This window comes from Stigmatopora argus, chromosome 6 (genome assembly GCF_051989625.1).
Source record: "Stigmatopora argus isolate UIUO_Sarg chromosome 6, RoL_Sarg_1.0, whole genome shotgun sequence".
Classification (NCBI taxonomy): domain Eukaryota; kingdom Metazoa; phylum Chordata; class Actinopteri; order Syngnathiformes; family Syngnathidae; genus Stigmatopora; species Stigmatopora argus.
The window spans coordinates 799,215-825,267 of NC_135392.1; the positions used below are offsets into that span (position 1 = coordinate 799,215).

A 26,053-nucleotide genomic window follows, 5' to 3' on the forward strand; every position below is an offset into this window, starting at 1 on the left:
TTTGCCATTGACGTCAATAGATTGCAACTCCCTTTTTGGAAGTAGTGCGTACGTAGATATACTGTATGTATATATTTCATTAAAAAAAGGAAAAAAAAAGGGGCCTTCCCTTTGACTGTGTATACACACACACACACACAGGCGTGCACGCACACAGACACACACACACACAGGCGCTCGCGCACACAGGCGCACACGCACACAGGCGCACACGCACACAGGCGCACACGCACGCAAACACACACAGGCGCGCACGCACACACAAACACACACAGCAACTTTCTGAAATGTGGCTGTGAATGATGACAAAACATGAGGGACAGAGAAAGGAGAAAAAAAAAAAAGTCCAAATATTACAAGTCGTAAAATGACGAGAATAAAGGATGCGTTGTGAAAAACAAGTCATTTGCCAGCCAAAAGGCGCTCGGCACGTCGGGCAATTTTGTTTGGCGTTCCGAGATTCAAGTTGTCATCTTCCGTGACCATTTTTCTGGCCGTTTTCAACATGGACTTATTTATTCTCTTCCCCTAAAATGGACAGTCCAGTCCGTCCCTTCCTGGTGACTAAAACGCCGTGTAGCATTTCAAGGACATTTTTCCGACCATGAGAACTTGGGTTGGTCGCGTGACCTGAATTGACGGCTTGTAACATTGGGACTTTTTTTCTTCTTCCCCCCGCCTCATTTTGGTTCTCGGCGCGAACCTCGCCGTCCGCCGTGGAAGTGTGCGCCTCGGTGAAAAGGGGGAACGTTTAGGGGTCCCGGAGGGAATCCTCCGTCCAACAGAACCAAACGCCGTGATTGTTCTCCGCTTTGGTCGCCGGGGTCGGACAAGAGGAGGAGGAGTCAAAGCGAAGCGGACGACGGGCGCTGGTCTCCGCTAGTCCTCTTTTTGGGGCTCTTCGGGCGGAGTGGCCGCGCCCCGCCGTCCGTCCGAGTCGGCCCCCTCCGACGGCGGGCCCTCCGTTTCCTCTCGCCGCCGCCTCCTTTTGGGGGAGCCGGAGGCGGCGGCGGCGGGGGGCGGCAGGAAGACGTGCGGGTACAGCAGGCCGTGGGACACGCCGGGAATCAGGAAGGGGTTGAAAGTCAGGTGGGCCCCGGGCCGGCACTTGCCGCCGCCGGCCGTCTCCGCCCCCGGCGAAGGGGCGTGGAGCGGCACCACGCCAAACAGGGCGTGGCCCGGGAGCGGGCCGCAGCGGGGGTTGGGCGGCACGCCCCGCAGCACCACGGGCAACACGCCCAGGCCGTTCTCGGCCTCGTCCCCCGGCGGGAAGACGGCGGGGAAGCCGGCCGCCATCACGGGGACGGCGGCGGCCATCCGCGCGGACAACGCCGAGTCGGCGCCGTTGGCAAAGATGGGCGCTTCCGACGGGAGGGGTTTGGGCATCTCGCCTCGGGGCCGTCGGCCGCGGCGCCGCGACGAGGGATCCCGGTGGACGGCTTCGCTCAGGATGCGCGGAAACTTGGCCTCCGGGAGGAAACCCTGCGAGGGGACGGACGGCGTCAGAGCCGGCTGGAGTGGACGCCACGACGCCGGCCACGCCGGCCACGGCTCACTCACGGAACGCTTGACCACCTCGGCCCAGTCCGCCGCCACAAAGTATTCCGAGTTGGCGTCCAACCAGCGGGACAGCTCCTTGATGGCCGGGGCCATGGCGCCCCCCAGCTGCGAGGAGGTACAAGCACGCGTGGTTTAGGAGAGAACCCCGACCAACGCCCGGGTAACGGGCATACGTACCCTCCGTCCGGTCCCGCGATGCACCACGGGAACGCGCTCGTCCCCCGTCAAGGCGTTGACGTCCAGCTTGGTGGGATCTTTGCAGCGGTGGCGCCGCTGCTTGGGCCGCTTGACCAGGCCGTGCAGGACGCCCGCCCCCACCTGAGACGGAGGGAGGGAGGGAGGGAGGAAAGACATTCATTTGTTTTGCCATCAAATCCCATCAGCCTTGCAAAATACGCTTGGTTGGCTTGGTCTTGGAACCCGGACGTTTGGTCGCCGGACGTTTCAACAGTATTTAGATATTAAACTCTCCCTCTCTCTGTCATAATTTGAACCTGTTCTACCAAACGTCCGTCCTACCAAACGTCCGGGCGACCAAACGTCCGGCGACCAAACGTCCGGCGACCAAACGTCCGGCGACCAAACGTCCGGGCGACCAAACGTCCGGGCGACCAAACGTCCGGGCGACCAAACGTCCGGCGACCAAACGTCCGGCGACCAAACGTCCGGCGACCAAACGTCCGGGCGACCAAACGTCCGGCGACCAAATGTCCGGGCGACCAAACGCCCGGCGACCAAAGGCCCGGCGACCAAAGGCCCGGCGACCTAACGTCCGGTGACCAAACGTCCGGCGACCTAACGTCTGGTCACGGCTTGGAACGCCGAATACCGTGCACCCCCCGCGAGCCGACCTACGTACGTGCGCGAAAGGAAGATCCAGGCCGTATCCCGGCTTGTGCCGCAGCCACTCCATCAGGCCTTTGCCACCGACCGCCGCGTCGGGGAGGGGGGCCGCCACCGCCGGGAGTTCGGAGGACGACAACGACGACGACCGTCCGGGAGCCTCGGCGCCCACCTGAAGGTGTGGGACACCAACATTTGAATCCGACAGGAACCGTCGCCACCCTTCAAGATGTCCATTTCCTCCGACTCACCTGCACGGCGTCGGGAAGCTGCAGCAGCGCGGCACCTTTGGCGAACTCGGAGTAGAGCGCCTCGGCGTTTCTCCGCCGGCCCCGCCTCCTCCGAAGCGAGTCGTCGCCACCGTTGACGATCTGCCCCGTCACCGGATGGATGAGTCCGGCCTGCAGGATCCCCGCCACGTCCAGGGCGGACGGGGCCCGGGCCGGGGACGGGGACGGGGGCGGGGTCACCTCGCGGGTGGCGCGCTCCGCCTCCCCGCCGGGGCCGGGCTCCACCTCGCCCGCCGCTTCGTAGTCGAAGGGGCGCTTGGGCTCGGGGGGGAAGGGCGGGGCCACCAGCCTCTCCTGCAAGAGCGGGAGGGAGGTGAGGCGCCACGCCGCCCGGCCGCCTCTGCCACCGCCGCCGCCGTTGCCCCGCCCAGAATACTGCCGAGGGAGGAGACAAAGGCAAAAAAGGAAAGGCTTGTTAAAAGAGAGACCAATGATTGACATGAAACATGGTGCAACTGGACCAAAACCACCGCCGGCTCACCTTGGGCAGCCCGGCGAGAGGCGACGGGAGGACGGGGAAGGTTGGGGGCGGAGCCGGCAGGAAGGCGCTCCGCTGGAGCTGCTGCTGATGCTGCTGCTGCCGCTGGGCGGGCTGCTGATAGGCCTCGCCGGACGACGGCCATTTTCCCTTCAGGACGGCCTGGCAGATGCTGTCAAGCCGGTTGATGATGATGCGGTCCTGCGGGCGAAGGAGGGTTAGGGGCGTGGCCAGGTGCCAGTCCGCCGGGGCCGAGCCCGTCTACCTTGGGCCAATCCGAGTAGGAGTAGAGCGCCTTCTCCTGCAGCAGCTGAGCAATGGTGGGCTCCCGGGCCTCGTGGACTTCCAGCGAAAAGGGAAGCGACAGTCTGGGACTGGACGAATAGTCCTCCGCCGGCGCCGCTGGAACGGGGGTCAAAAAGGTTAGGTCCACATTTGGGGGGAGGGATCTTCTAGGGAACCTGTGGCTCGGGAGCCGCAAAGGGCTTTTTTGGGCTCTCCGCTAACCAGTGAGCTCAACTATGGAAACTGCTGGTGAGAAAATGGCATTGACACCACCTCCGGCGCCTAAGAATCAGATTTTTGTTTTTTTCATTCCACTCTTCTGCATGGAGATTCTCATTGATACTAGTTGATTAGTTGTTGTCAAAAGAATTCAGACTTTTTCTACTTTAAAGTGACTAAAAAGGCACACATTTTCATGTATGTTGACTTTTAAATTCAGAGCATGGATAAACATTTCAAAAATAGGAATAGTTTATGGCTCTTTCCATGAAAAAGGTTCCCGACCCACAAACATCCGCCTTTGACACGCTAGAGCCTGAAAACTAGCGGCGTACCATTCCTCCTCATAGTAGCTCAATTCATCATCCTCATCATCAGTTCATCTGAGGTCAAACTGAGATTTGCCTTCTTTTCCAACTGGAAATTGTTTTTTGCCGGTCCGGCTCCAACTCGTACTTTTCGAACGACAACAAAGGTCAAAGGCAATTCCCGTCAACAACTCAAAGTCAACCCTTGAAAGGCGCCGTTGAAAATGTCAGGTTTTGAAATCTCTGGAGCCTTTTTGTCATTGGGCTTTCAGCACAATCTTCAACCTTGGGTCGCCATCACGTGAATTTTTCAAAGATTCCCAAGGTGGAATGCTTTGGAACAAACCAAACACTTCTCAAAACTCACGCGCCGTTGTTTTTCTGGCCAAAGCGACCGCGAAAGGCCGGCGGCGGGAAAAGACAACAAGCCAACCGACGTCATCCACTCCAAAAATAGGCCGCCGCGCAAGATCTGGTGGCAAATTTTAGGCCCAGTGACGTGCGCAAGCTTTGTGGCTTTTCGGAAGGGGGAGACTATCTGTTTTTTTGGGGAGGGGTCGTAATCCAAATTTGACTTGGGGGCGCAATTTCAACTGCAGCGTGGCGGAGTCGCTGGAACACGAGTGGCCTCGGGCTAACCTTTGTAACCACAGCCTCTAAATTTGGTAAGACGCTTATAAAAGCTGGCGCTAACTTTGCACGCCATTAAAAGCGCGTCACGGCGGCTATCGGCGAGCGCTCCCAAAGACAAACTGATTTTTACGCTTCCACAAGACGCTAGCGGGCGGGAGCGTAGCCCCGATTCAGCGCCCTGTCCGTCTGGTTTCATTTTTTTTTTGTATAACGGCTTTTTACCGGATACGGAATCTTACCCGCCGGCGAGGACGACTCCTCCTCCTCTCGGGGTCGACCTTTGACCTCCAAAAAGTCCCGGGCCGCCTGGCCGGAGTCCAGGCCCTCCTCCGTGGGCCGGAGGACTTCCCCCCCGGCGGGAGAGCCCTCCGTCTCGGGGGCCACGTCTTGCGGCCGGACGGGGCGGGGCTCCCGCGTCTCCATTTTCTCCTCGGGCTCCACCTTCTCCTCCGTCTCGTCCCGGGGCTCCCCCTTGTCTTCCGCCTCGGCCCGGGGCTCCGCCTTCTCCTCCGGCTTCAACTCCGCCTCGGCGCCGGGCTCCGCCTTCTCCCCCGTAGGCGAATGGGGGCCGGGGAGACGGTCCGCCTCGGGCCGGCCGCCTCCCGCCGAGAGGAGATCGTCTTCGTCTTCCTCGGCGAACATCAAGGTGTCCACCTCGTCCATGGGGCACATGAGGTCCGGGCACAGAGGGTCGGCAGGGGGGCCCACGTGGGCCATGTCCAGGGGCAGACTGGCCTCCACGGCTTTACACACACACACACACACACACATTTATTCAATATGGATACCGCGGGGGGCCACTTTTACAGACGCTCCCCTACTTACGAACGAGTTAGGTTCCGAGCGATTGTTCATAAGTTGAATTTGTTCGTAAGTTGATTCAGTGCTATATTTTGTATTATAATTTAGGTTTAAGGCCTATATAAGTATATTGAAGGTTTATATAAGCGCATTTGTATGTTTAAGGCTTCTATAAGTAACCTGCATTGGTTTGCACTGAAAAAAACATTTAACGAACGACGCACTGGAGATACGTTCACGCACTTCCGCACTGCAACGAACTGGGCAGAGGAAGGTGGATGCTAGGTGAGCTCTCACAGCGCCAGGCGTCGTCGGTATTAGCGGCGGAAAGAAGCACTACAAGAAGTAGCCGAAAGAAGCCCGGCTCACAGAACAAAGAAAGTTGTAAAAACATTAAAGAAAGTTGTAAAAACCTTAAAGAAAGTTGTAAAAACATTAAAGAAAGTTGTAAAAACATTAAAGTAAAAAGTATAAAGTACAAAGTAAAGAGGAATGTATTAAGAAATATTAAAATTAATTTAAAAAAAGATAGAAGGGCTGTAAAACACGAAAAACACAAGAATATACAGAGCTACTGTCACCTGGCTTCCGCGTGACGCCACCATCTTGGAGAAAAAAAAAAGGAAGGAAAAAAACCTATGCGCAGACATGTTCGTATGTAGCGTTGTTCGTAACTCGAATGTTCGTAAGTAGGGGAGCATCTGTACTTTTATCCATCTGTCTGAATTTAAATGTCCTTTTCGACGGCACGGGGGGGCCCTCCCTCCCCCAAAACGGCGACACGCACCCGGATGCGGACGGCAGCGGTCTTCCAGCAGGACGTCGTCTTTCCCCGAGCCGTCCCGCCCCCGGAAGCGGAAGGCGTCTTCCCCGGCCCCCACCTCCTCCGACGCGTCGGGCGGAGAGAGGGGGGCCATGTAGGGCGCCAGGGGGCTGGCCGCCAGGTCGCCCGGGTCCACGCCGCCGTCGATGTCCTGAGGGAAAAGTGTTCCCATTTTTAAGGAGAATAGAAATCCAGAATGTCCATTTTCTAGCCAATTAAAAGCCAAGACGCGGGCGCTACCTTGAAGAGCATGAAGCCGGCCGACGGGTGAGAGGGGGACGACGACGGGGGGAGCCCCAGACACTCCTCCAGGGTGGCGTCCTCGCCGCCGGGGGCCTCCTCGTCCTCGTCCTCCTCTTCCTCCCCCTCCTCTTCCTCCTCCTCTTCCAGGAAGCCGGTGGGACCCAGAACCGGATCCGAGGCGTTGAACATGTGGCGGGCCGGCCCCGGGTGGTCCGTCCCGTCCCAGGTGGCCTACGTGGAAATCTGCTCTTAGTGCAACTGTGTTTGATTTATAAACGATTGCATGAAAAGAAGGTACAACGAGTTTGGATTGTTGATGTCTTAGCAAATAGCTTGAGCTTGCACGGGAGATGTGTTGATAATAATTACAGTAAAAGTTGGATTGAAGAAACAACAATGGATCACTGTTCTGATTATTTCTCCCTGTGTTTCAAGGTATGCTGTTTGTTGTAAAGGATGGTTGAGTTTGGGGTTTGTAATATACACTGTTTAGTGTGTGAGAAAAGAGATAATGTTTATTAATGTTTATTTACTTTTGAATTACGGGCGTGAATGTGAGAGTCTCGGGTCACGCACATGGAATAGCATTTAGCATGCTACCTTCGGCCACCATTATCGTGGACAGTGTCTATAACGGTCATAGAAAGGATGTTATATTATTGATATTGCATTGTTTGCCCTGTTGAAAAGATGCGAAGTTGTAAAAGGAAAATATATAACAAGTTATGACCGTGTGTCGAATGAGTGTGTGTGTGTGTGTGCATTGCGTTTTGGGTTCTAATGTGTTGATAATGTATATATATGGGTGAAATTGTATGTTATGGTTTTTTGTGTTAATCATTACAGTAAAAGTTGGATTGAAGAAACAACAATGGATCACTGTTCTGATTATTTCTCCCTGTGTTTCAAGATCGAATGCAGGGTGTAACACAACCATTTTGTTCACTACTTTCCAAATGCTACATTTGGCTTTTTTGGTATTTACTATGCTTCCAAAAATAGATACGAAACAAACAGTCCCTGGCAAAAACATTCCGTGACCGTCGATTAACGATGCTTCTTTTTCAAAGCGAACCAAAGCGATCCGATCCGAGACGGTCCGAGGCGGGTCAGGGCCTACCTGCAGCCGATCCAGCTCCACGGACGGCGGCAGGAGTCTGGCCTCCTGGGACGAGCCCCGCTCGCCCGCCGCCAGCGCGTCGCTCCGCAGCTCGTTGCCGGCGGCGCCGGCGCCGTACGAGTTGAGCATGCTCCGCCCGCCGGCCGCCGAGTTGAAGGGGAAGCCGTTGGGGGCGTCCTTGGGGGCCTTGCCCCCGTGGAGCGCCTCCAGGTCGCCCAGGCTCTCGTCCAGCGGGGGGCAGTCCAGGAAGTCGCCCCGCGAAAGCGTCCCCGGGGAGCCCGGCCCGGGTCGCCCGTGCGGAGGACAGGCCCGGGGGTACTCCGGAGGTGGCGCGGGGTAGGACAGGCAGCAGTGGGGGGGCGGCAGCTGAAGGAACATCCTGGACTTTAGCCCAAAACCGGCGATAACGAGAAACGCCGGTTCCCCTTGCCACGTACCCTGTGAAGATGGGACACGTGGTGTCCTCTCACGTAGTTCCTGCGGGCTTCCAGGAAGCCCAGTTGAGGGTCGTTGAGGATGTAGAAGTCGGTGCGACTCAGGCCGTGGCGCGCCGCCCCCACCAGGAGGTCGCGGTCGTGCCTTCCCGACTCCCACCACACGGGGAGGTAGAGCGACGGGCGGCACAGCTGCAGGCGCGCCGACATCAGCGGGTGCCGGAGGACCTGAAAAGGAGGAGGACGGCGTCTTGGTCGACAATCCCGTCGGGGCGGGGGGGGGACATTGGGCTTACCTGTTCTCGGATCTTGCGGAGAAGCTCGATGCGGTAGAGGGTCCGGGCGGCTCGCTCTTCGCTCAGAGGGTCCACCGGGATGCCGCCGTCCGTCGAGCCTAGGAGCGCGCGAGTGGAACGATTCGGTTGGCTGATCTTTGAGCCCCGTGGCACGGTGGGCGGCGCCCGCCCCGCCTGACCTTCTTCCTTCCTGAGGGGCAGCTTGCAGGCGCTCCGGCACATGTTGACGAAGGAGTTGAAGTAGCTCTGCAGGCTGTCGTCCGTCTTGCGCTCCAGTCGGGCCAGCACGCGAAACTGCGACCAGTCGAACCTCTTCCCGTCGGGATCGTAGGCCACGCCGAAGGACGACACCGTGCGGTAAAAGTCCATCTGCTCGCGACGGGTCCACCTGACAGCAGAGGGAGCCAGACAGTCGCGCGTGAGCTTTCAAATATTTCCCGTCCGGAGCGGGATGTGACGAGAGAGACGCCGATAAAACCTTTCCAATTTCCCCATCTCACCTCCTCTGCCACTCCAAGAAGAGGGCGTCCGATTGGGCGTGGCCGGCGGCCACGGCGCAGCGCCTCAGCTCCTCGCCCAGCTGCCAGGCCAGCGCCCCCTCGGCGCGGAGCCCCAGGGCGGCGCTCTCGTGGAGCAGGAAGTCCGGGCGCGGGAGGGCCTCGCGCCGTAGCGCCAGGCGCTGGTAGGCGGCGATCAGGCGCCGCAGGCGGGACGTCAGGGCCGGGCCGGCGGGCCAGAGGGGGCGCGCCTGGACCAGCTGCAGGGAGGCCACCCCCGTGCCGCTCCACGCGGCCGACGGCGCCGTGACCAGGGTGGCGTCTTGAGCCCGGCCGTCGGCGCCCGGGGACCCGCCACGCTCTGCCGGGGGCGACGGCGGACCGTTAATTCCTCGCCGTCCCGGCTCAAATATACATTTGAGGTTAACGCCAGTGAATGAGGTGACGGGTGACTGACCTGGGGTGGCGGCGCTTCCGCCATCGCCATCGCCGCCGTCTGGCCTATCGCCGTTCTCGTCTCCCTGGAGGCAAACATTGGATTGGATAACTTGATTTATCCCGTATTCGGGAAATTGCATTGTCACAGTAGCAAGGGGGTGAGGATGCAGAAATAGGAAAGGCATTTTAGACATAAATAGATAGGTCAGAAGTAAGTTAAGAAATAAATACATGAATAAATAAGCGTGTTGCTGAAATATATATATATATATATATATATATATATATATATATATATATATATATATATACATATACATAGATACACATATATATACACATATATATACATATATTTACATATATATATATACATATATACATATATATACATATATAGATATATATATATACATATATATACACATATATACACACACACATATATACACACATGTATACACACATGTATACACACATGTATACACACATGTATACACACATGTATACACACATGTATACACACATGTATTCACACATGTATACACACATGTATTCACACATGTATACACACATATATACACACATATATACACACATATATACACACATATATACACATATAAACACACACATATATACACACACATATACACACATGTATACACACATATATACACATATACACACACACACATTTATATATATATACATATACACACACACACACATATATATACACATATATATACATATATATATATGTGTGTGTATATATATATATATACACACACACACACATACACATATATATATATGCATATATATACACACACATATATATATATATATATAGATATATATATATATATATATATATATATATATATACATACACATGTATATAAGCACACATATACATACATATAGATTTACATGCATGCATACGGTAGGTCAACAACAACAAGCGGGCCGGCAAAATACGACATCGCCGTCCGTCCCTACCTCGATTTTGTCATCTCGCTCGTCGCCACCCTGGTTTTTGGCGTCGGGGATCTCGCCGCCGAGGTCATCCCCCTTGACGGCGCTGCTGACAAAATCAATACATTCATTCATTTGGTCTTTGAAAAAAATAAATCCAATCCAAGTTCCAGCGGGATGATTGGACGCCAAGCATTTTTGGGGTCTACCTGTCCACGTCGGCGGCGGCGGGGGCAGAGGCCACGGCGCCATCTCCTCCCCCCTGCTCGGCCGTCAGCGCGGCCACGTCCGGCATGCCCACCCTCTCCAGGAAGCACAAGTGGGCGTCGGCCCGCATGGCGTTGTAGCGCTCGTAGCCTGCCGGGCGGGACACAAGGCGGGAACTCCCTTTGTGCTTTTTCTTTTTGGTTTTGGGGTTTTTTTTGCTACCGTGGCGGAGCTCACCGTGCTTGTGGACCCCGACCAGCAGGGACTTGTCGGCCTCGGCGTCCCACCACGACGCAGGGATCTCCACGTAGTCGATGTCGGGCATGGCCACGTCCAATTGGCTGCGGTGACGGTAAATGGCGGGGACGGGAATGAGGGAAAAACTTTGGACGGGATCTTCAAGGTTTGCGCACCTGGCGGCCGTGTCCTCCAAAGCCTGATTGGCCGCTTCGCCCAGAACCTCCACCTTCAGGTAGTACAGCATCCTCACCCTCAGAAGAACCCTGATACACAAATGCAGTTTTTGTCACTATACCAGTCTGTCCCGAGGAAAGGAACCGGAAAAAGAAAAAAAGAAAACATTGCTTCTCGGGTCTCCTCGTGGCAGACGTGTCTACCGAATTTCAACTTGTAAATTCCAACTGGTTGCGGCGGAAAATTATTCAAAGGTTGCTCCTGACTGAGGTGTTAACCAAATTGTGCTGAGCATTGCGCTAAACCAGACATGGGCAAAAACATTTGATAAAATGGAGAGAATATGTTACAGTACTGTATAGAGAGAGAGAGAGAGAGAGAGAGAGAGAGAGAGAGAGAGAGAGAGAGAGAGAGAAAGAGAGAGAGAGAGAGATTTACCGTTGTTCGTAAGTCGAATGTTCGTAAGTAGGGGAGCGTCTGTATGTTCATACTTTAGTCCTTTTTTTCTGTTTATGTTTCATATGTAATCTTAACAGATGCAGTTTTTTTTAATGTATCGTATCTTGTGCTGACCCGGCCAGTCTGTCAATTTTTTAAAGTCAATGTGGCCTCCGGGCCGAAAAGTTTGCCCAACCCTGCGCTAAACGATAGACTTCCCACCACATTTTTCAAAAGCGACAAACAACGAGGTGTCCCAGAAGTACACGAGCTGGCACCAACTTGTTGCAGTGTTGTTTGAGGTGTTTCTTGTAGCTGTCGTCTTGAAGAACCACTTCGGGGTTGCAGTGGGCCAGCCAGTCGGCGTTCTTCAACTCGGGAGGACTCAGCGGGCTCTTGATTTTGTTGCCCTTTCGCCCGCGAGGAACGGGAGCCGACAGCCCTGAGGCAAAAGAAAAGAAATAAATAACAAGCGGTGGCGCCGAAAAGCGCCCGAAAGCTCGGAGAAGAACCCACCGGAGTGGTTGAGGAGCTCCTGGTCCTGGTCCTGGCCCTCCTTGCTGGGCGAGATCAAGTCCCAGATGAAGCTCTTGATCTTGTCGTCCCCTTTGTAGTGCTTTAGACAGTAAACCAGGAGAGCCCTGAAGGACAATTAAAATGAAAAATGCAGCAATTCCATACAATAGTCGACCCTTGCGACGCAACAGAACGTCACCACCGACCTGCAGATGGCCTCCATGTCTCTCTCTGCCAAGTGCCACTTGAAGCGCCCGTGGTTGAGGATGTCCTTCCAACGCCCCCACCTGGACACACGGCAGAAGGATCGCGCTTAGAGGATTGCTTTTTCCGTGGACCACGCGGCCCCGCCCACTCGAAGCCTACCCAAAGATGAGCAGGTTCTTCTCCACGCGGAAGCACTCGGCCCGAAGGTAGCGGCGCCCGCCCGGCCGTCGCCCGCGGCACGGCTTCTCCTCGGAGTCGCTCTCCAGCTCCGAGAACTCCATCAGCTCGTCGTCCTCGAAGGAGTTGTAGTGGCGCGTCTGCTTGCGCACGCGAGGGGTGTCGATCACCAGAGACTCCTGGGAGGGGACGGGAGGAGTTAGTTAGCGGTAGAAACGTCCACGTCCGCCGCCGCCTTTTCCCACCTTCTCCGATTTGGAGTCGATCTCCACTTCGGCGATCTTGGCCCACTTTTGCCAAAAGTTGGGGTCATCCAGGGAGATGTCGGTGCGGTTCCCCGACGAAACGAAGCTGGCCTGACGGAGGGGAAAAAAAGAAGAAAATGTTTCTTCAGCTTTTCCTGTAGATAAGTACTGCGCAGTAACTGCTGGGATATAGAGTTCTTAATACACCCAGTTCTTCAATACACCCAGTATGACGTCGCGCGAGCACACTAATTTGGTGCTCGCCGTCATTTCGGCTGTATTTACAAAAGAAATCCTGCCGCTAGATGGTGGCGTCAACGGAGCATTCAAAGGTAGACTGCGAACTATATATATATTATATATATTAACTCGGAGCTTGCCGTCATTCCCGGAGGCTTGAGAACTACAACCGCTGGACCCGGCGTTTTGGAAGACTCATTTGGGCAATTGTTTATAATTCGGACACAGAAAATGAGGACTTTGATGGATTTGTGGGTGATGATGCCGTGAATAAGTTGTAAAATGTCTAAACAAAGTACAAACGAACTCAGTATTGCTTCCGTTGCCTTTTTAAAACATGTTTGTAGCGTGCAAGAACTATATTTCCCAGCAGTCACTGCGCACCGGAACCCGGAAATAGGCTGCTTCCGGTAGCCAGCGCTATTGCGTTTCGATGTTCATCCATATATAATATATAATATATATGCGTCTAAAAAAACGGTGCGTGCTTTGTGTGTTTAAAGTACAGAAATAGCACTGGTTACTGACACTGCGGCTAAAAATACGATGCGCCGAATAGTCGTGAAAATACGGTACCTTGGCGAAGGTGGATCCCTTTCCCTCCGTCTCTATGGTGATGGTCTGCGTGCGCCTCTGCAGGATCTGGTCGATGTCCTCCTCGCAGAACTTGGAGCCTTCGTCCTCTTCGTCCATGAGCGCGCCGTAGGCGCCTTTCTTCAGCAGCTCCTCCAGCTCCAGCTTGGACAGCTGCTGCACGCCGTTGAGGCCGCCCTTGCGGTTGATGTCCTGCAGGACGGCCTTGTCCAGGCCCAGCTTCAGGCTGGCCTTGTCGAACATCTCCCTCTCGTAGGAGTTCCTGGTGATCAGGCGGTACACCTTGACGGCTTTGCTCTGCCCGATGCGGTGGCAGCGCGCCTGAGCCTGAGGGAGGCGCCGACGACCAATGAGGAAGTGGGAAGAAAAAGTCAATGGTTACCAGAAAATGATGACTTTTGGCTCCTCCTGAAATGAGCAGAAAGCGATCCAAAATCAACCAATGGCTAGCCGTCGGCCGGGGTCACCTGCAGGTCGTTCTGCGGGTTCCAGTCCGAGTCGAAGATGATGCAGGTGTCGGCGGCGGTCAGGTTGATGCCCAGGCCGCCCGCCCTGGTGCACAGCAGGAAGACGAAGCGGTCCGAGTCGGGCTTGCAGAAGCGGTCGATGGCCGCCTGCCGCAGGTTGCCGCGCACGCGCCCGTCGATGCGTTCGTACGCGTAGCTGCCGGGTGACCACAAGAGGCGCCCTCAGTGCTTTTGCCCGCGTCCGTGAGGTCGGTCGGCAACCGGCCCGCCCGGCCGGCCGTTCCTCACCGCTTCTGGATCAGGTAGTCCTCCAGGATGTCCAGGCAGCGGACCATCTGGGAGAAGACCAGGACCTTGTGCCCCCCGCTCAGCAGCTTGGGCAGCAGCTTGTCGATGAGGACCAGCTTGCCGGCCGCCTGGATCATGGCCTGCAGCTGAAGGTCGCTGGCGTCCGGGCCGTGGCTCTTCCTGAAGCTGTCCAGGATCTTCTCTTCGGCTCCTGAAGAGAGGAAGTGGGGTCAAGGCGGGGTCAAAGCGGGAGGAAGTCGGCCCGGCGAGGCTCGGCTTCACCCCCGGCTTCGGACCCTCACCAGTGATCAGGTACGGGTGGTTGCAGCACTTGCGCAACTCCATCATGGTGTTGATGAGGTTGGGCATGTTGTGCTGGTTGGCTCCTCTGGACAGGAAGGAAAAGTTCTTCTCCAGGATGGCTCGGTAGTACTTCTTCTGCATGTTGGTCAGCTCCACCTGCGGAGGGAGGAGAGCGCCCGCAAGGTCACGCCGGGGTCTTGGGGGGGCTCCCGTCCATCCACACCTTGACCGAGCCCGGCGCCCATCCGTACCTCGATGATGGTCTCCTCTTTGGGCGCCAGGTTCTTCTCCACGTCGTCCTTCAGCCTGCGCAGCATCATGGGCTTCAAGATGGCCTGGAGCTTCTTCACCTGCGATCCCCAAGGGCGAGCCTCGTCATAAGGACGTCCGCAGAGCCCGACTCCCCGGGCTTCCAAGATGGCACCGTGCACGCGGGCGCCAGTGGCAGTAGCTCTGTACACTCTTATGTTTTTCGTGTTTTACTGCCCTTCTATCTTTTTTTAAATTACATTTTAATATTTCTTAATACATTCCTTTTTACTTTACTTTGTACTTTATACTTTTTACTTGAATGTTTTGACAACTTTCCTTGTTCTGTTAGCCTGGCTTCTTTCGGCTACCGGGAGAAGAGGCAACGCTTCTGACCAACCATTCCATCGTGGGATAAGATGGAAGAGCTGTCGGCGCTTACCAGCAACGGAGTCGAGGGGCTCTACTCTGCTACTGTTGTCTTCAGCTCCAGACTACTGAGGAACTGTGTGGATAAGCTTGGAAGAGTGACTCTGCATATTCTCTACCTCGGTCACAGTCTGCAGAAGTTCCCCATCTTGTGGAAGACTTCCTGTGTGTGGTTCTAGTTTTTGTCCAACTTTACGTCTTTTGAGTCTGTATCCGTTTTTGCTGCCGCAACCAAAATGGCGCCGTTCAAGTGGCGGTAGCTCCGTCCACTCTTGCTCGTTTTGTGTTTTTGCTGCTTTTCTGTCTTAATGATTTGATTTGGTGATTCTTAATGATCCCATTGACTTTGATTTGCTTTGTACTTTGTGCTTTTGCTTTGTTGTTCTGCGGCCTTTGCGACTGTACCGTCTAACTTATAACTATGCCTTTTCTTGCTACTGTCACAATGAAATATCCCGAATACGGGATGAATAAAGTTATCCAATCCAATTCTCACCTGCTCCTCGGTCTTGAGGTCCCCGAACTCCTGGAGGAAGGCGCTCTCCGAGGGGAACTGCAGCGGCTCCAGGAAGTTGAGCAGGCTGAAGAGCTCCTCCACCGAGTTCTGCAGCGGCGTGCCCGTCAGCAGGACCTTGTGCTCCTGCTCAAAACGGATGGTCGGCGACGGGTCAGGCGGTGGCCGGCGCGACCCGCCGTCGGTCGTCCTTCCTTCCTCACCAGGTTCATGAGCTTGAGCCCCTCCAGCAGCTTGCAGTTCCTGTTCTTCAGGCGGTGCGCCTCGTCGATGACCACGCAGCGCCACTGCAGCTTCTTCAGATCGGGGCAGTCGGCCATCACCATCTCGAAGGTGGTGATCAGGCCGTGGAACTTGAGCACGCTGGCGTTGCCCTGCCGCCGGAAAGCCCCGTTAGCGTTAGCCGTTGGCGCTCGCCCCCTGTGCCTCGCTCCCTGGCCGCCTTCTCGGCAGAGACCTGGGCGTCGCGGTGGAACATCTCGTACTGCAGGATCATCTGGCGGCTGATCTGCGAGCCATGGTAGACCACCACGTTCATGCGCGTCCAGGTGCGGAACTCGCGCTCCCAGTTGGTGATGGTGGAGAGCGGCGCGATGATCAGGAAGGGCCCCCGCACGCCCATGCCGAACATCTCGTGCAGGAAGGTGATGGACTGGATGGTCTTGCCCAGACCCATCTCGTCGGCCAGGATGCAGTTTTTCCTGCGGTGACGGCGGCGGACAGACGGACGGTTAGCTTTGCGCTTTGGCCGATTTGTTTGAGCGTGCCGACGGCCTCACCTGTTGTACCAGTTGAAAAGCAACCAGTTCATGCCCTCCAGCTGGTACTCCCTCAGCTGGTTCCCGTTGCGGTAACCTCGGGAACGTTCCAACTTCTGCCACTTGTCAGGGGAAGGACGCTCCTGTGCGGAGTGGCGGACGGGTTACGGAATACAAACGATCCCCTACTTACGAACGAGTTACGTTCCGAGCAATTGTTCATAAGTTGAATTTGTTCGCAAGTTGATTCAGTGCTATATTTTGTATTATAAGTTATATTTAAGGTCTATACAAGTATATTGAAGGTTTATATGAGTGCATTTGTATGTTTAAGGCTTGTATAAGTAACCAGCATTGGTTTGTACTGAAAAAACATTTAATAAAATGGAGAGAATACATACAGTACTGTATACATACATTAGAGAGAGAGAGATTTACTAGAAACTGGCCGAAAGAAGCTATCTAATAACGATTGCACAGTTTTCTTCTTTTTTTCATCATAAATGTTGCGGTAGCACTGTATGGCATCATTCAATTGATTTGCAAACTTTGTGCAACGTTCAATAATTGCGTCCTGCTGCTCGATCTTTGTTTATAAATGGTACTGACGGTCGAACGATTCAAGTTGTATTCGCGTGCAACGCTCACCACTTTATCACGCGCATCAAGCTTCGTTATTATTGCCACTCGTTTCAAATGAAATGGCTTGCCTCTTCCTTGCACCTCCCTCACTAGAAGCCTTTCGCTTTTCACCAACCATATTGAATAATGGATGCACGAGATATTTAATGATAAAAATGAAAACGGTTATTTGCGCACCGGAGATACGTTCACGCACTTCCGCACTGCAACGAACTGGCCAGAGGAAGGTGGATGCTGGGTGAGCTGAGCTCTCACAGCGCCAGGCTTCGTCGGTCGGTATTAGCGGCGGAAAGAAGCACTACACGGAAAAAGGCGCGCAATACAAAATTGAACTTACCAAGATTTTTCGACATAAACGCAATTTGCAGACACGTTCGTATGTACCGTTGTTCGTAACTCGAATGTTCGTAAGTAGGGGAGCGTCTGTAGTTATCAATTTGCCGTATTGAAGCATGGCCAGGTCACGTGATCCAACATTTCAAATACCAACCACGTGTCGTGAGTCCGGCGGCAGCTTTTGAATCTCTTCGAAGTCCTTGATCTTTTCCGGGTCCAAGTCCTCCTGCAGCTCCCAAGTGGCCTCCTCATAGGACAGGCTGCACCACTTCACCAGGTAGTGCGTCACCTCCTGTGCACCCCCAAAAAAAGAAATGAATGTGGGCGGCAGCCACGGACACGTCTCGCCAATCCCCACGTGGCATCGCCGACCTCGCCGGTCTCCGTGTCCGTGGTAACGGCCACCTCCAGCACCCTGTCCACCTCCACGTAGTCGGGATTAAACAAATCCTCATCGGGCTGGAAGGAGAAGCGGACGACTGGATGAAAACGGAACGGAAAAGGCGGATTTCCATCTCGGGGTACCTCGCTGAAGAGGTGCTTGGTCTGCGCCCGTTTGGTCCTGAAGCGTTTGATCTTCTGGTGGATCCTGGGATCCTTCTCCAGCTCGCCCAGCGTGGCCCACTTGCAGTGCATGTAGGAACTGGCGGGCCAAAAAAAGGGGAGATGGAACCGGGTCGGCAAGAGTTGGGAAAGCGCCCGCTTTCCGGTGGAGGGTCGGCGGCTCACAAGTTGCGGTACTTGACGAAGAACTCTTCCGTCTCCTCGGACTGATCCTCGGAGGACGACGACGTCTGCGGAGGAGGTCGGGCTCGGGTCAATCGATGGCCAGGTCAGGCGAAGGAGGAGTCAGCGAGCGCGCTTACCTCCTTCTTGATGGGCCGCACGGACAGGATCTTCTCGATGATGTTGGCTTCATCCTCTGGCGGTTCCTGAGTGGACAGGAAATGATTTTAGACGCCCCATCGCACAATGCTTTGTGCATTCAATGTCAAAGGCGGGTGCTTTGACTCCATCGTTTCTTTAAAAAGAGAAACGGAGCTAGCTAGCGGATTGGATAACTTTATTCATCCCGTATTCGGGAAATTTCGTTGTCAGAGTAGCAAGAGGGTGAGAATACAGACACAGAAAAAGACATTTTAGACATAAATAGATAGGTAATAAGTAAGTTAATAAATAAATACATGAATAAATATATAAATAAATAAGCGTGTCAAAGAAGTATATATATATATATATATATTTATGTATATATATGTGTATATATATATGTATATATGTATGTATATATATATGTATGTATATATATATATGTATGTGTATATATACACATATACATAAATATATATATATACATATATATACATAAATATATCTATATATATATATATACATAAATATATATATATATACACACACACATATATACACACAAATATATATATATACACACATAAATATATATATACATATATACACATAAATATATATATATATATACATATAAATATATATATATATACATATATATACACACATATACACATAAATATATATATATATAGATATACATAAATATATATATACATACACATACGTGTATATACACCTATACATATACATACACACACATTAGCACATATATACATACATACACATAAATGCACACGCATGCATACGGTAGGTCTTAACACTCAGCCATTTGTTTTGTTAAAGAGCCTGACAGCTGATGGGAGGAAGGTACCTCGGCTTGCCAGGCCAGCGCTGTGGCGTTGAGGGCGGCGATGCGTCCGGCCCCCAGGACGGCGATGGTCTCCCCGTCGTCGTCCACCACCTTCAGATCCGAATCCTCGTTGTACTTCCGCCGCTTGACTTGGCGGCCCGAGCGGCGCTTCTGAGTGGCGGATAACGCAAAATCAAAATCGAGAAATGAAAAGGTCATCGGCCATGTTGCTGGGGGTAACACTCAAATCATTATTTCTCCCAATTTTGAAAAGATGATTGAATTTGTGACGGTCCCGCTCACCGCGTTGTCCAGGGGGTCCTGGCTGTCCTCCCTGCCCGTGTTGACGGACGGCGAGGAGGAGGCGGCGGCATCGTCGTCGTCGCTCTCCCTCCTCTGCGGGACGACCACCGTCGCTGCCGCCGTCGCCTTTCTCCGCTTGGCCTTTTTTTTCCTTTCTACCGGGGCGGCGCCGGGATCTCTGCGGAGGAACCCACAATTTAGCCACGACAACATCCCACCCACCACCTCTTTCTCCGCAGCCTCACCTGGCTTTGCGGCCCCTCTGCTTGGGCGTTGTGTGAGCGGCGGGTTTGACCCCGGATTGGTTGTGGTTCTTGGGCGGCGGGGCCGAGGCGAGCCCACCTGTCGGACGGAAGAGCAAGAGGTCAGTCGACGGGAAATGAGCCGGGAATGCCCCAAAATCAACAAGCTAGCTCCCAATAGAACGGGAAGTACCGTATTTTCACGACTGTAAGGCGCACTTAAAAGTCTTACATTTTCTCCAAAATGGACAAGGCGCCTTATAATCCAGTGCGCTTTATATATAGACCAATACTAAAATTGTGATCAGGATAAAATCGAATAAATCAGTGGATAGGGTACACCATCCTCTACAGCTCTCACAACAACAGCAAGAAGCCGTAGATTAATGACGACTTTGGTGAGATGCCCACCTGTTCAACATGAGTTATTATGCTATTGCTGTGTCACGAAAATACTAATACTTTAACCTCGGAGAAAATTAAAAAAACTGTTGTTTATTCATGTTGGGAGTGAATGGAGTGGTCAGAAAGCTATTAAAGAGTTTGGCTGAACTATCTGACTGTTTTGTTGACATTCCCTTTAGCGCAACACCATCTAGTGGGTGCGCCTTTAAATGTGATGCGTCTTGTGTGTGTCAAATACAGAAATAGTACTCGTTACTGACACTGCGCCTTTAAATGCCATGTGCCATATAGTCGTGAAAATACGGTAAGCCAAAATGAACCGGAAGGCCCAAAAACGGTCCAAAATCAATAGCAAGTGAACTAAAAATTGGCGTTGATGGCAAGAAAAATTAGCAAAAAGAAATTCAGTGATGAATCAAAATCAACAGAAAGTGACCAATAACCAACTGCCTTTGGCATTTGTTAGTTTGGGGGTCCATTTTGGGGGCCAACAAACCTTGAGGAGGGGGAAGAGGAGGCAGGATTTTAATCTTGGGTTTCCTCCCTCGCTTCCCGGGAACTTTGATGGGCGCCTCGGCGTTTTTTGGTCCGTGCGGGATTTGGGCGCCGCTCTCCGTCGCCGCCGCCGCTTTGCTCTTGCGCTTCTGTGTTGTCAAAAGAAAAATGGGAATTTTTCTCAATTGATCACAGCGGAACACATTTGACTCACGTTGACCACATCAACCACAAAAGAAATTTGAAAGGCCAGTCACGTGACCTTGTTGTGGCCCACAGCGGCCCGGCCCGCCTTGCGTTTCTTGGCGCCCTCGCCACCGATGCCGTCGTCGTCGTCGTCCTCCGCCCGTTTCTCCTTTTTCTTGCGTTTCTTCCTCACCCTCCCACCGCCGTCGTCGTCGTCTTCCTCGCTCGGCGGTCGAGGGAGCGGCGAGGCCGCCACCAGCAGGGCGGGAGGGGCCTTGCGGTGATTGGAGGCTCCGCCCACGGGGGCCAGGACGCGCAGCTGCTCCTTGGGGCCCACCAGGACGTGGCCCCTGGGGAGCGCCGGGAGCAGAGGCTGGGCGCCGCCGCTCTTCTGCTCGGGCGACGTCGCCGCTAGCTGTGAAAAATTGGAAGAAATCGGACGCATTTACTTTGGATCCTCCCAATTTTTGTTGGAAATAAATCCCCGCACAGGACGTAAAAATGCCGTAAAACTGCCAGGTCATCAAACTTGGCACCGTTTTTATCTTGGACTAAAAACAACCCCCCCCTCCCCTCCGCAAAATCCGTCTAATTTTAGTTCTATTAAACACATATTATTACTATTAAACCACTAGTTGTGTTACTTTGTTAATATATGGCGAATTAGAAGAAATCAAACATTTATTCCAATCCAATATCCTGTTTTTGGTGTTTTTTCAGAGGGTTGGAACCAATTCATTTGTTTTTAGTTCATTTCAATGGGAAACATTCGCTCGAGTGACGAAAACCTCGACATACGATCTCAGTTCCCGGAACGGATTAAGATCGTATGTCGAGGTACCACTGTACTACATTGGAATTAAAAAAAAGCTTTATTTATATTGTTCCTACTGTGATTTGGATTTTTTGCATAATACCTTGTTTATTGTCTCATTTTAGTCAGGATATTTCTTTTCCGCAACTTTACATTCAAGTGATCATGCAATAATTTGATGATTGACATTTTTTGTAAAACTGGTATTGGTGCATCAGAACATTGTACAACTATTTCAACATACGTACACGTGCCAATAAATATATATATATATATATATATATATATATATATATATATATATATATATATATATATATAGTCAATCAAATGGCCGTCCCCGTTGCTTTAATCTTTGAGATCTACGGGTTTTTGGCCACACAGTTTGTTTGTTTACATCGACGGCAAACGTGGCACCCGTCCGCCCGCCCGCTTGACAAACAAGAACGTCGGTGCTGTTTGTTCCCATGGCGACGAATCAATTTGTCCTTTTCCGTTTCATTTGACCGTTTTTGGTGGAATGGACATTTGGTAAATACGCGTGTGTGTGCGTGTGTGTGTGTGTGTCCAGGTGATATTTCGGTACGTTTCTCTCTCTCGGCCCGACGTGGCGGGGAGGGGCATCTGGTCCGTTGCCACGGAAACTGTCTCTCCGCCGCGATATTGCGCAGAAAGGCAGACGTAAACACGCGGTCGTCATGACGACAGCCGGTGCGTTTTGCCCTCTTTAACCCTCAATGAATGAGGCAGTCTTTGAAATATGATGAAATCCCCCGAAAAAAATCATTACTTTTGTTTTTTATCGGGAGCCGGAAACAATTTAGATCTCTTCTTACTCATTTGCAATCCAAATAATTAACGGTATACGACACAGAAATGACCGCAAATCCACAGGAAACATCCCGCACTGAATAGGAAGTGACCCAAAAATAATAGCAAGTCCCTAATGTCAACAAGAAGTGACCCCGGATGAACAGGAAGTGTCCGAAAATCAACAGGAAGTCACCCGAAATGTTCCTTTTAGCTCTGTCAACGGCTAACAAGTGGCCACGATGGGTTTCAAATAACAAAAACAACAACATCAACAATAAAAAAACATGAGAAATCTAGCCAATAGCGTCAGATATTGTTTGCATGCAGAATTTAGGAAATGGGAGCAAAATATGAGCCGCATCCTCCTTTTTTGGGAGAGGATGGCGGCACGGCGTGCGCGCCGCCTGCCGCAGCGTGGCGGCCGCCGACGCCGACGCAGGAAAGCCCGGCGAGCGCGGCCACGCAATCAATAACAAGCACGCACGCTGGCACGCACACGACGACACACAAAGAGCACATCGTTGACAAAAGCGCGGGGCTCCGCAGTTTCGCCGCCGCTGCGGCAGCCGGGACGTGGTTAGCATGAGTGCTAAGCTAACACTAGAGAAGAACCCCCCCTCAGTCAAAACGGATTGGACATCTGGTGCCGTCGATGGCAGCCAGAAAGGTTAATGAATCAAAAAAATCATTTGTGGATGAAAGAGTTGGCTCATTGAATATTCCAATTTTTTTCAATTAGAAAAATTTGAAAAATTGTCCTTATGAATTCATTTATTTTTCTAACAACTGGAAAATGATTGGTAAGCATCAGATTTTTTTTTTCATTTTTCCAAATCCTTTTTTTTTGTTTTATTGCTTAAAAGGGTGGGTGACGATTTTTTTTGTTATATTGATTTTTAAGCAAATCTATGAAAATGCACGCAAACGGAACGGAATGGAACGGAAAGACTGACCTGCTGCTGCTTGTCCTTCTTGTGGATTTTCATCTTGGATCACGTCACGGCATCTGCTACAAACACAAAAAACACACGCTCAACCCACGCGCCATTGACGACGCCAGTCGTCCAATCCAGTTGAAGCGGGGCTGTGCTAGACTTCCCACTTTAAAAGGATTGGACGTCTACTAGCGATAAACTAGCACAAAGCGCTTTCCTCGCAACATGTTCGCTACATTGCGACACTCCCATGAAAGTCAGCGCTGGATGGTTTTAGGTGGCAGCACTACTTAATACATTGAACATTTGTAGCTGGTCAATTTCATTTCAATTCAAATATGGAGTAGGTGAAAAAAACTCATCATTCTTGTATCATTTTTCACCCAAAAATGACAAATAGTATCCCATCATGCAATGTTGTTATGTAAAATGAGCCATATGGCGTTTATTTCCACCATATTGGACAAGACTAGCTTTAGCTTGCATATCCACGACAACAAGGATTGTACATACTAGCACAACCTCAAGAACCACACAAACACATCCCACGGGTGCACTTTTTTTGCAACAACATGCAATTCTAACATAGACAAGAAGTCATAGTAGCAACATACACGTGCTCATTTAGCCGCAGATGTACAAAAGTGCACATTCACGCATAAACAAAAAACGAGCATCCTCAATCTCTCGCAAACAAAAACATCACGAGACACACACACATGTACACACACGCGCGCTTGCCGCTTGCTAACGTACATCCACAATTTAGCCACAGACTTAAAGGCACAAGCACACAAAAAAGGCACACCATCCATCTCACAAAAATGTCATCCATCCACGCGCACAAACAAATACTGGCAAAAGAAACACAATGCCAGACACTCAATGCGTGTGTGTGTGTGTGTGTAGACACAGATATACACACGCAAAGTTTGCTTATTAACACTTGAAAAATCATTGGACAGCTGATTTAAGCGTGTTCATTTACTGTTAATTGGATTATTGTAATGGTCCATTTATGGATTGCAATGAATGCAGAAGGCCGGTTGTCTGATGGCTGCCACTCCTCCTAGCCAAATGGGATTGGACATTTAGACTTGGCCACATTCCCAGTAAAAATTGGGCGTCTAGCACCATCAACGGCTAGCAATGAGATGAAAGAGAAATGATTGCCATCGTTTGAAATCCAGTATAGTAGAATGAAGTACTATATATACACATGATGTCAATGGCAGCCAATGATTTCCAGCAGAATACCCCCACCATCCACCCCACAAAAACCCAAGAGTATACAACACGGTTTGGGTGTCGGAATCGGTCCAAGATTAGCGTCAATGGAAAATGGAATTGTAAAAGAAAAAGTGAAATCCATGGAGTCATTAGTTCTCAAATTGTAGTGCCACCATTGACAGGGATGGACGTCCAATCCCTTTGGACGGTCCACATCTATCAATGGCAGTTTCACCATTTTTCATAGAAAAACCCTGACCTCATCTTAGTCAAAAAGGTCAGTCTGACGATGATGATGGAAATGAATGCATCTTGAAATTTTTGGACCGATTGTTAAAATGATTTATTATTGTTTTGTTCTGGGTGCCATTACTTGAGCAAATTGATCGTTGTGTGCGTTTTGGGATGCTGTGTTAGCCTCCAAAGCCAGTGGCATCTTCGCGCTCCCATCTGAGCGTCTTGGCGCGATTGGACGCCGAGCGACCAATCACCCAGACCCCAATATATCGACTTTTGACTGCGGCGACAAACGCCAAGGTTTCGCTCGCCGGCGTCGGTTAGCAGGCTAGCCAGCTAGCTTCCACACCGCTCGGGGGGGCTCGGATGAGATGCTAACCGACGCGGCGGCTAGCGTTCGGCTAGCCCGCCCCTGCGCGCTGGGAAAAACGGTCGAAGTGAGACCAGTCGAGGCGGGGCGAACCGAAACGTCTCCACCACGATGCGGCCAGATATTTTGGCCATCTTGGCGAGGCGAGGTAGGACGGGCGGGGGCTCCCCGAGCGCCCGCCCGCCGGCTCGCCTTTAGCTCCCTTCGCGTTAGCCGCCTAGCTTCGACGAGGTACAAACAGCCCCGGCAGCCTCCTCCGCCTCCTCCCCCCTTTACACGTGTGGAGCTCGGAGGAAAAAGTCCGTCCGGGGCGGCGGCGACGACGAATACGAAGACAACGACGACGACGACGAAGACGAATACAACGAAGACGAGGAAAAAAAATCCCGACGCGCGGTGCTCACCGGGTCTGTCGGCCGCCGCGGCGACGCTTGGCTCGCTGGCTGAGTGGCTGGCTGGCTGGCTGGTCGGGTGGCTGTCTCCCTCCCTCACAGCAGCCCGGCGAGACGCCCTCCGCCGTCGGCCGTGAAGAACAACGCCGGCGCCGCTTGCTGCTGCTTATTTCCAAGGACACAAAATCGCCATGACAGTTACGAAAAAAATGCATAAAAATGAGCGGGCGGAGGGAGGGAGGGAGGTAAGGAGAGAGGGAGAGAGAGAGAGGGATAGAGGGGGGAAGGGGGGCGGGGGTGTTGGGACTTGCTGATGGGGAGGAGGGAAAGACAGAAAGGAGGGAAAGGAGGAGTGCATCATTGCTGGGATCCACATCCACCCAAAAAAGAGTGGACGCCAGATGGATGGATGGATGGATAGACGGACGAGATCTCCGAGGTTGGCCTTGACATGCCAAAATGGATTTTGGGGGGGAATCGAAACAAAGTACAATGAGATTGGACGTCCATCGACGTCAATGGCAGACAAGAGTTCAATTTCCCCAATCCGTTAACCCGTTCAATTATTGGATAACTTTATTCATCTCGTATTCGGGAAATTTCGTTGTCACAGTAGCAAGGGGTGAGAATACAGA

The 26,053-nt window shown here is 52.2% G+C and overlaps 1 protein-coding gene across 3 annotated transcripts; it reads right to left on the reverse strand.

The window, feature by feature from the left end:
- Window positions 1–521: 521 nt before the first annotated feature.
- Window positions 522–25,712, reverse strand: chd6 (chromodomain helicase DNA binding protein 6). 3 transcript variants are annotated; one of them, XM_077601955.1, is made up of 46 exons: window positions 25,431–25,712; window positions 23,208–23,260; window positions 20,704–21,042; window positions 20,443–20,590; window positions 19,545–19,641; window positions 19,300–19,477; window positions 19,018–19,167; window positions 18,140–18,205; window positions 18,003–18,067; window positions 17,799–17,916; window positions 17,646–17,732; window positions 17,428–17,565; window positions 16,317–16,438; window positions 15,995–16,238; window positions 15,741–15,911; window positions 15,520–15,663; window positions 14,597–14,695; window positions 14,345–14,501; window positions 14,043–14,253; window positions 13,755–13,950; window positions 13,270–13,614; window positions 12,454–12,564; window positions 12,191–12,387; window positions 12,031–12,111; window positions 11,825–11,949; window positions 11,591–11,750; window positions 10,870–10,959; window positions 10,694–10,797; window positions 10,459–10,606; window positions 10,274–10,358; window positions 9,288–9,351; window positions 8,834–9,191; window positions 8,513–8,721; window positions 8,334–8,431; window positions 8,041–8,265; window positions 7,604–7,969; window positions 6,481–6,714; window positions 6,205–6,391; window positions 4,856–5,359; window positions 3,437–3,573; window positions 3,175–3,372; window positions 2,655–3,068; window positions 2,420–2,575; window positions 1,738–1,878; window positions 1,561–1,665; window positions 522–1,482 (listed from the first exon to the last, which is right to left on the reverse strand). In XM_077601955.1, the coding sequence occupies exons 2-46, from the start codon at window positions 23,238–23,240 to the stop codon at window positions 880–882; spliced, it is 8,208 nt and encodes a 2,735-aa protein (XP_077458081.1). In that variant the 5' UTR covers window positions 23,241–23,260; window positions 25,431–25,712; the 3' UTR covers window positions 522–879. The 3 variants fall into 3 exon arrangements, with proteins under 3 accessions (XP_077458081.1, XP_077458082.1, XP_077458080.1); XM_077601956.1 differs by having other exon boundaries at window positions 10,274–10,355; window positions 23,208–23,263; window positions 25,431–25,711; XM_077601954.1 differs by having other exon boundaries at window positions 23,208–23,263; window positions 25,431–25,711.
- Window positions 25,713–26,053: the final 341 nt, after the last annotated feature.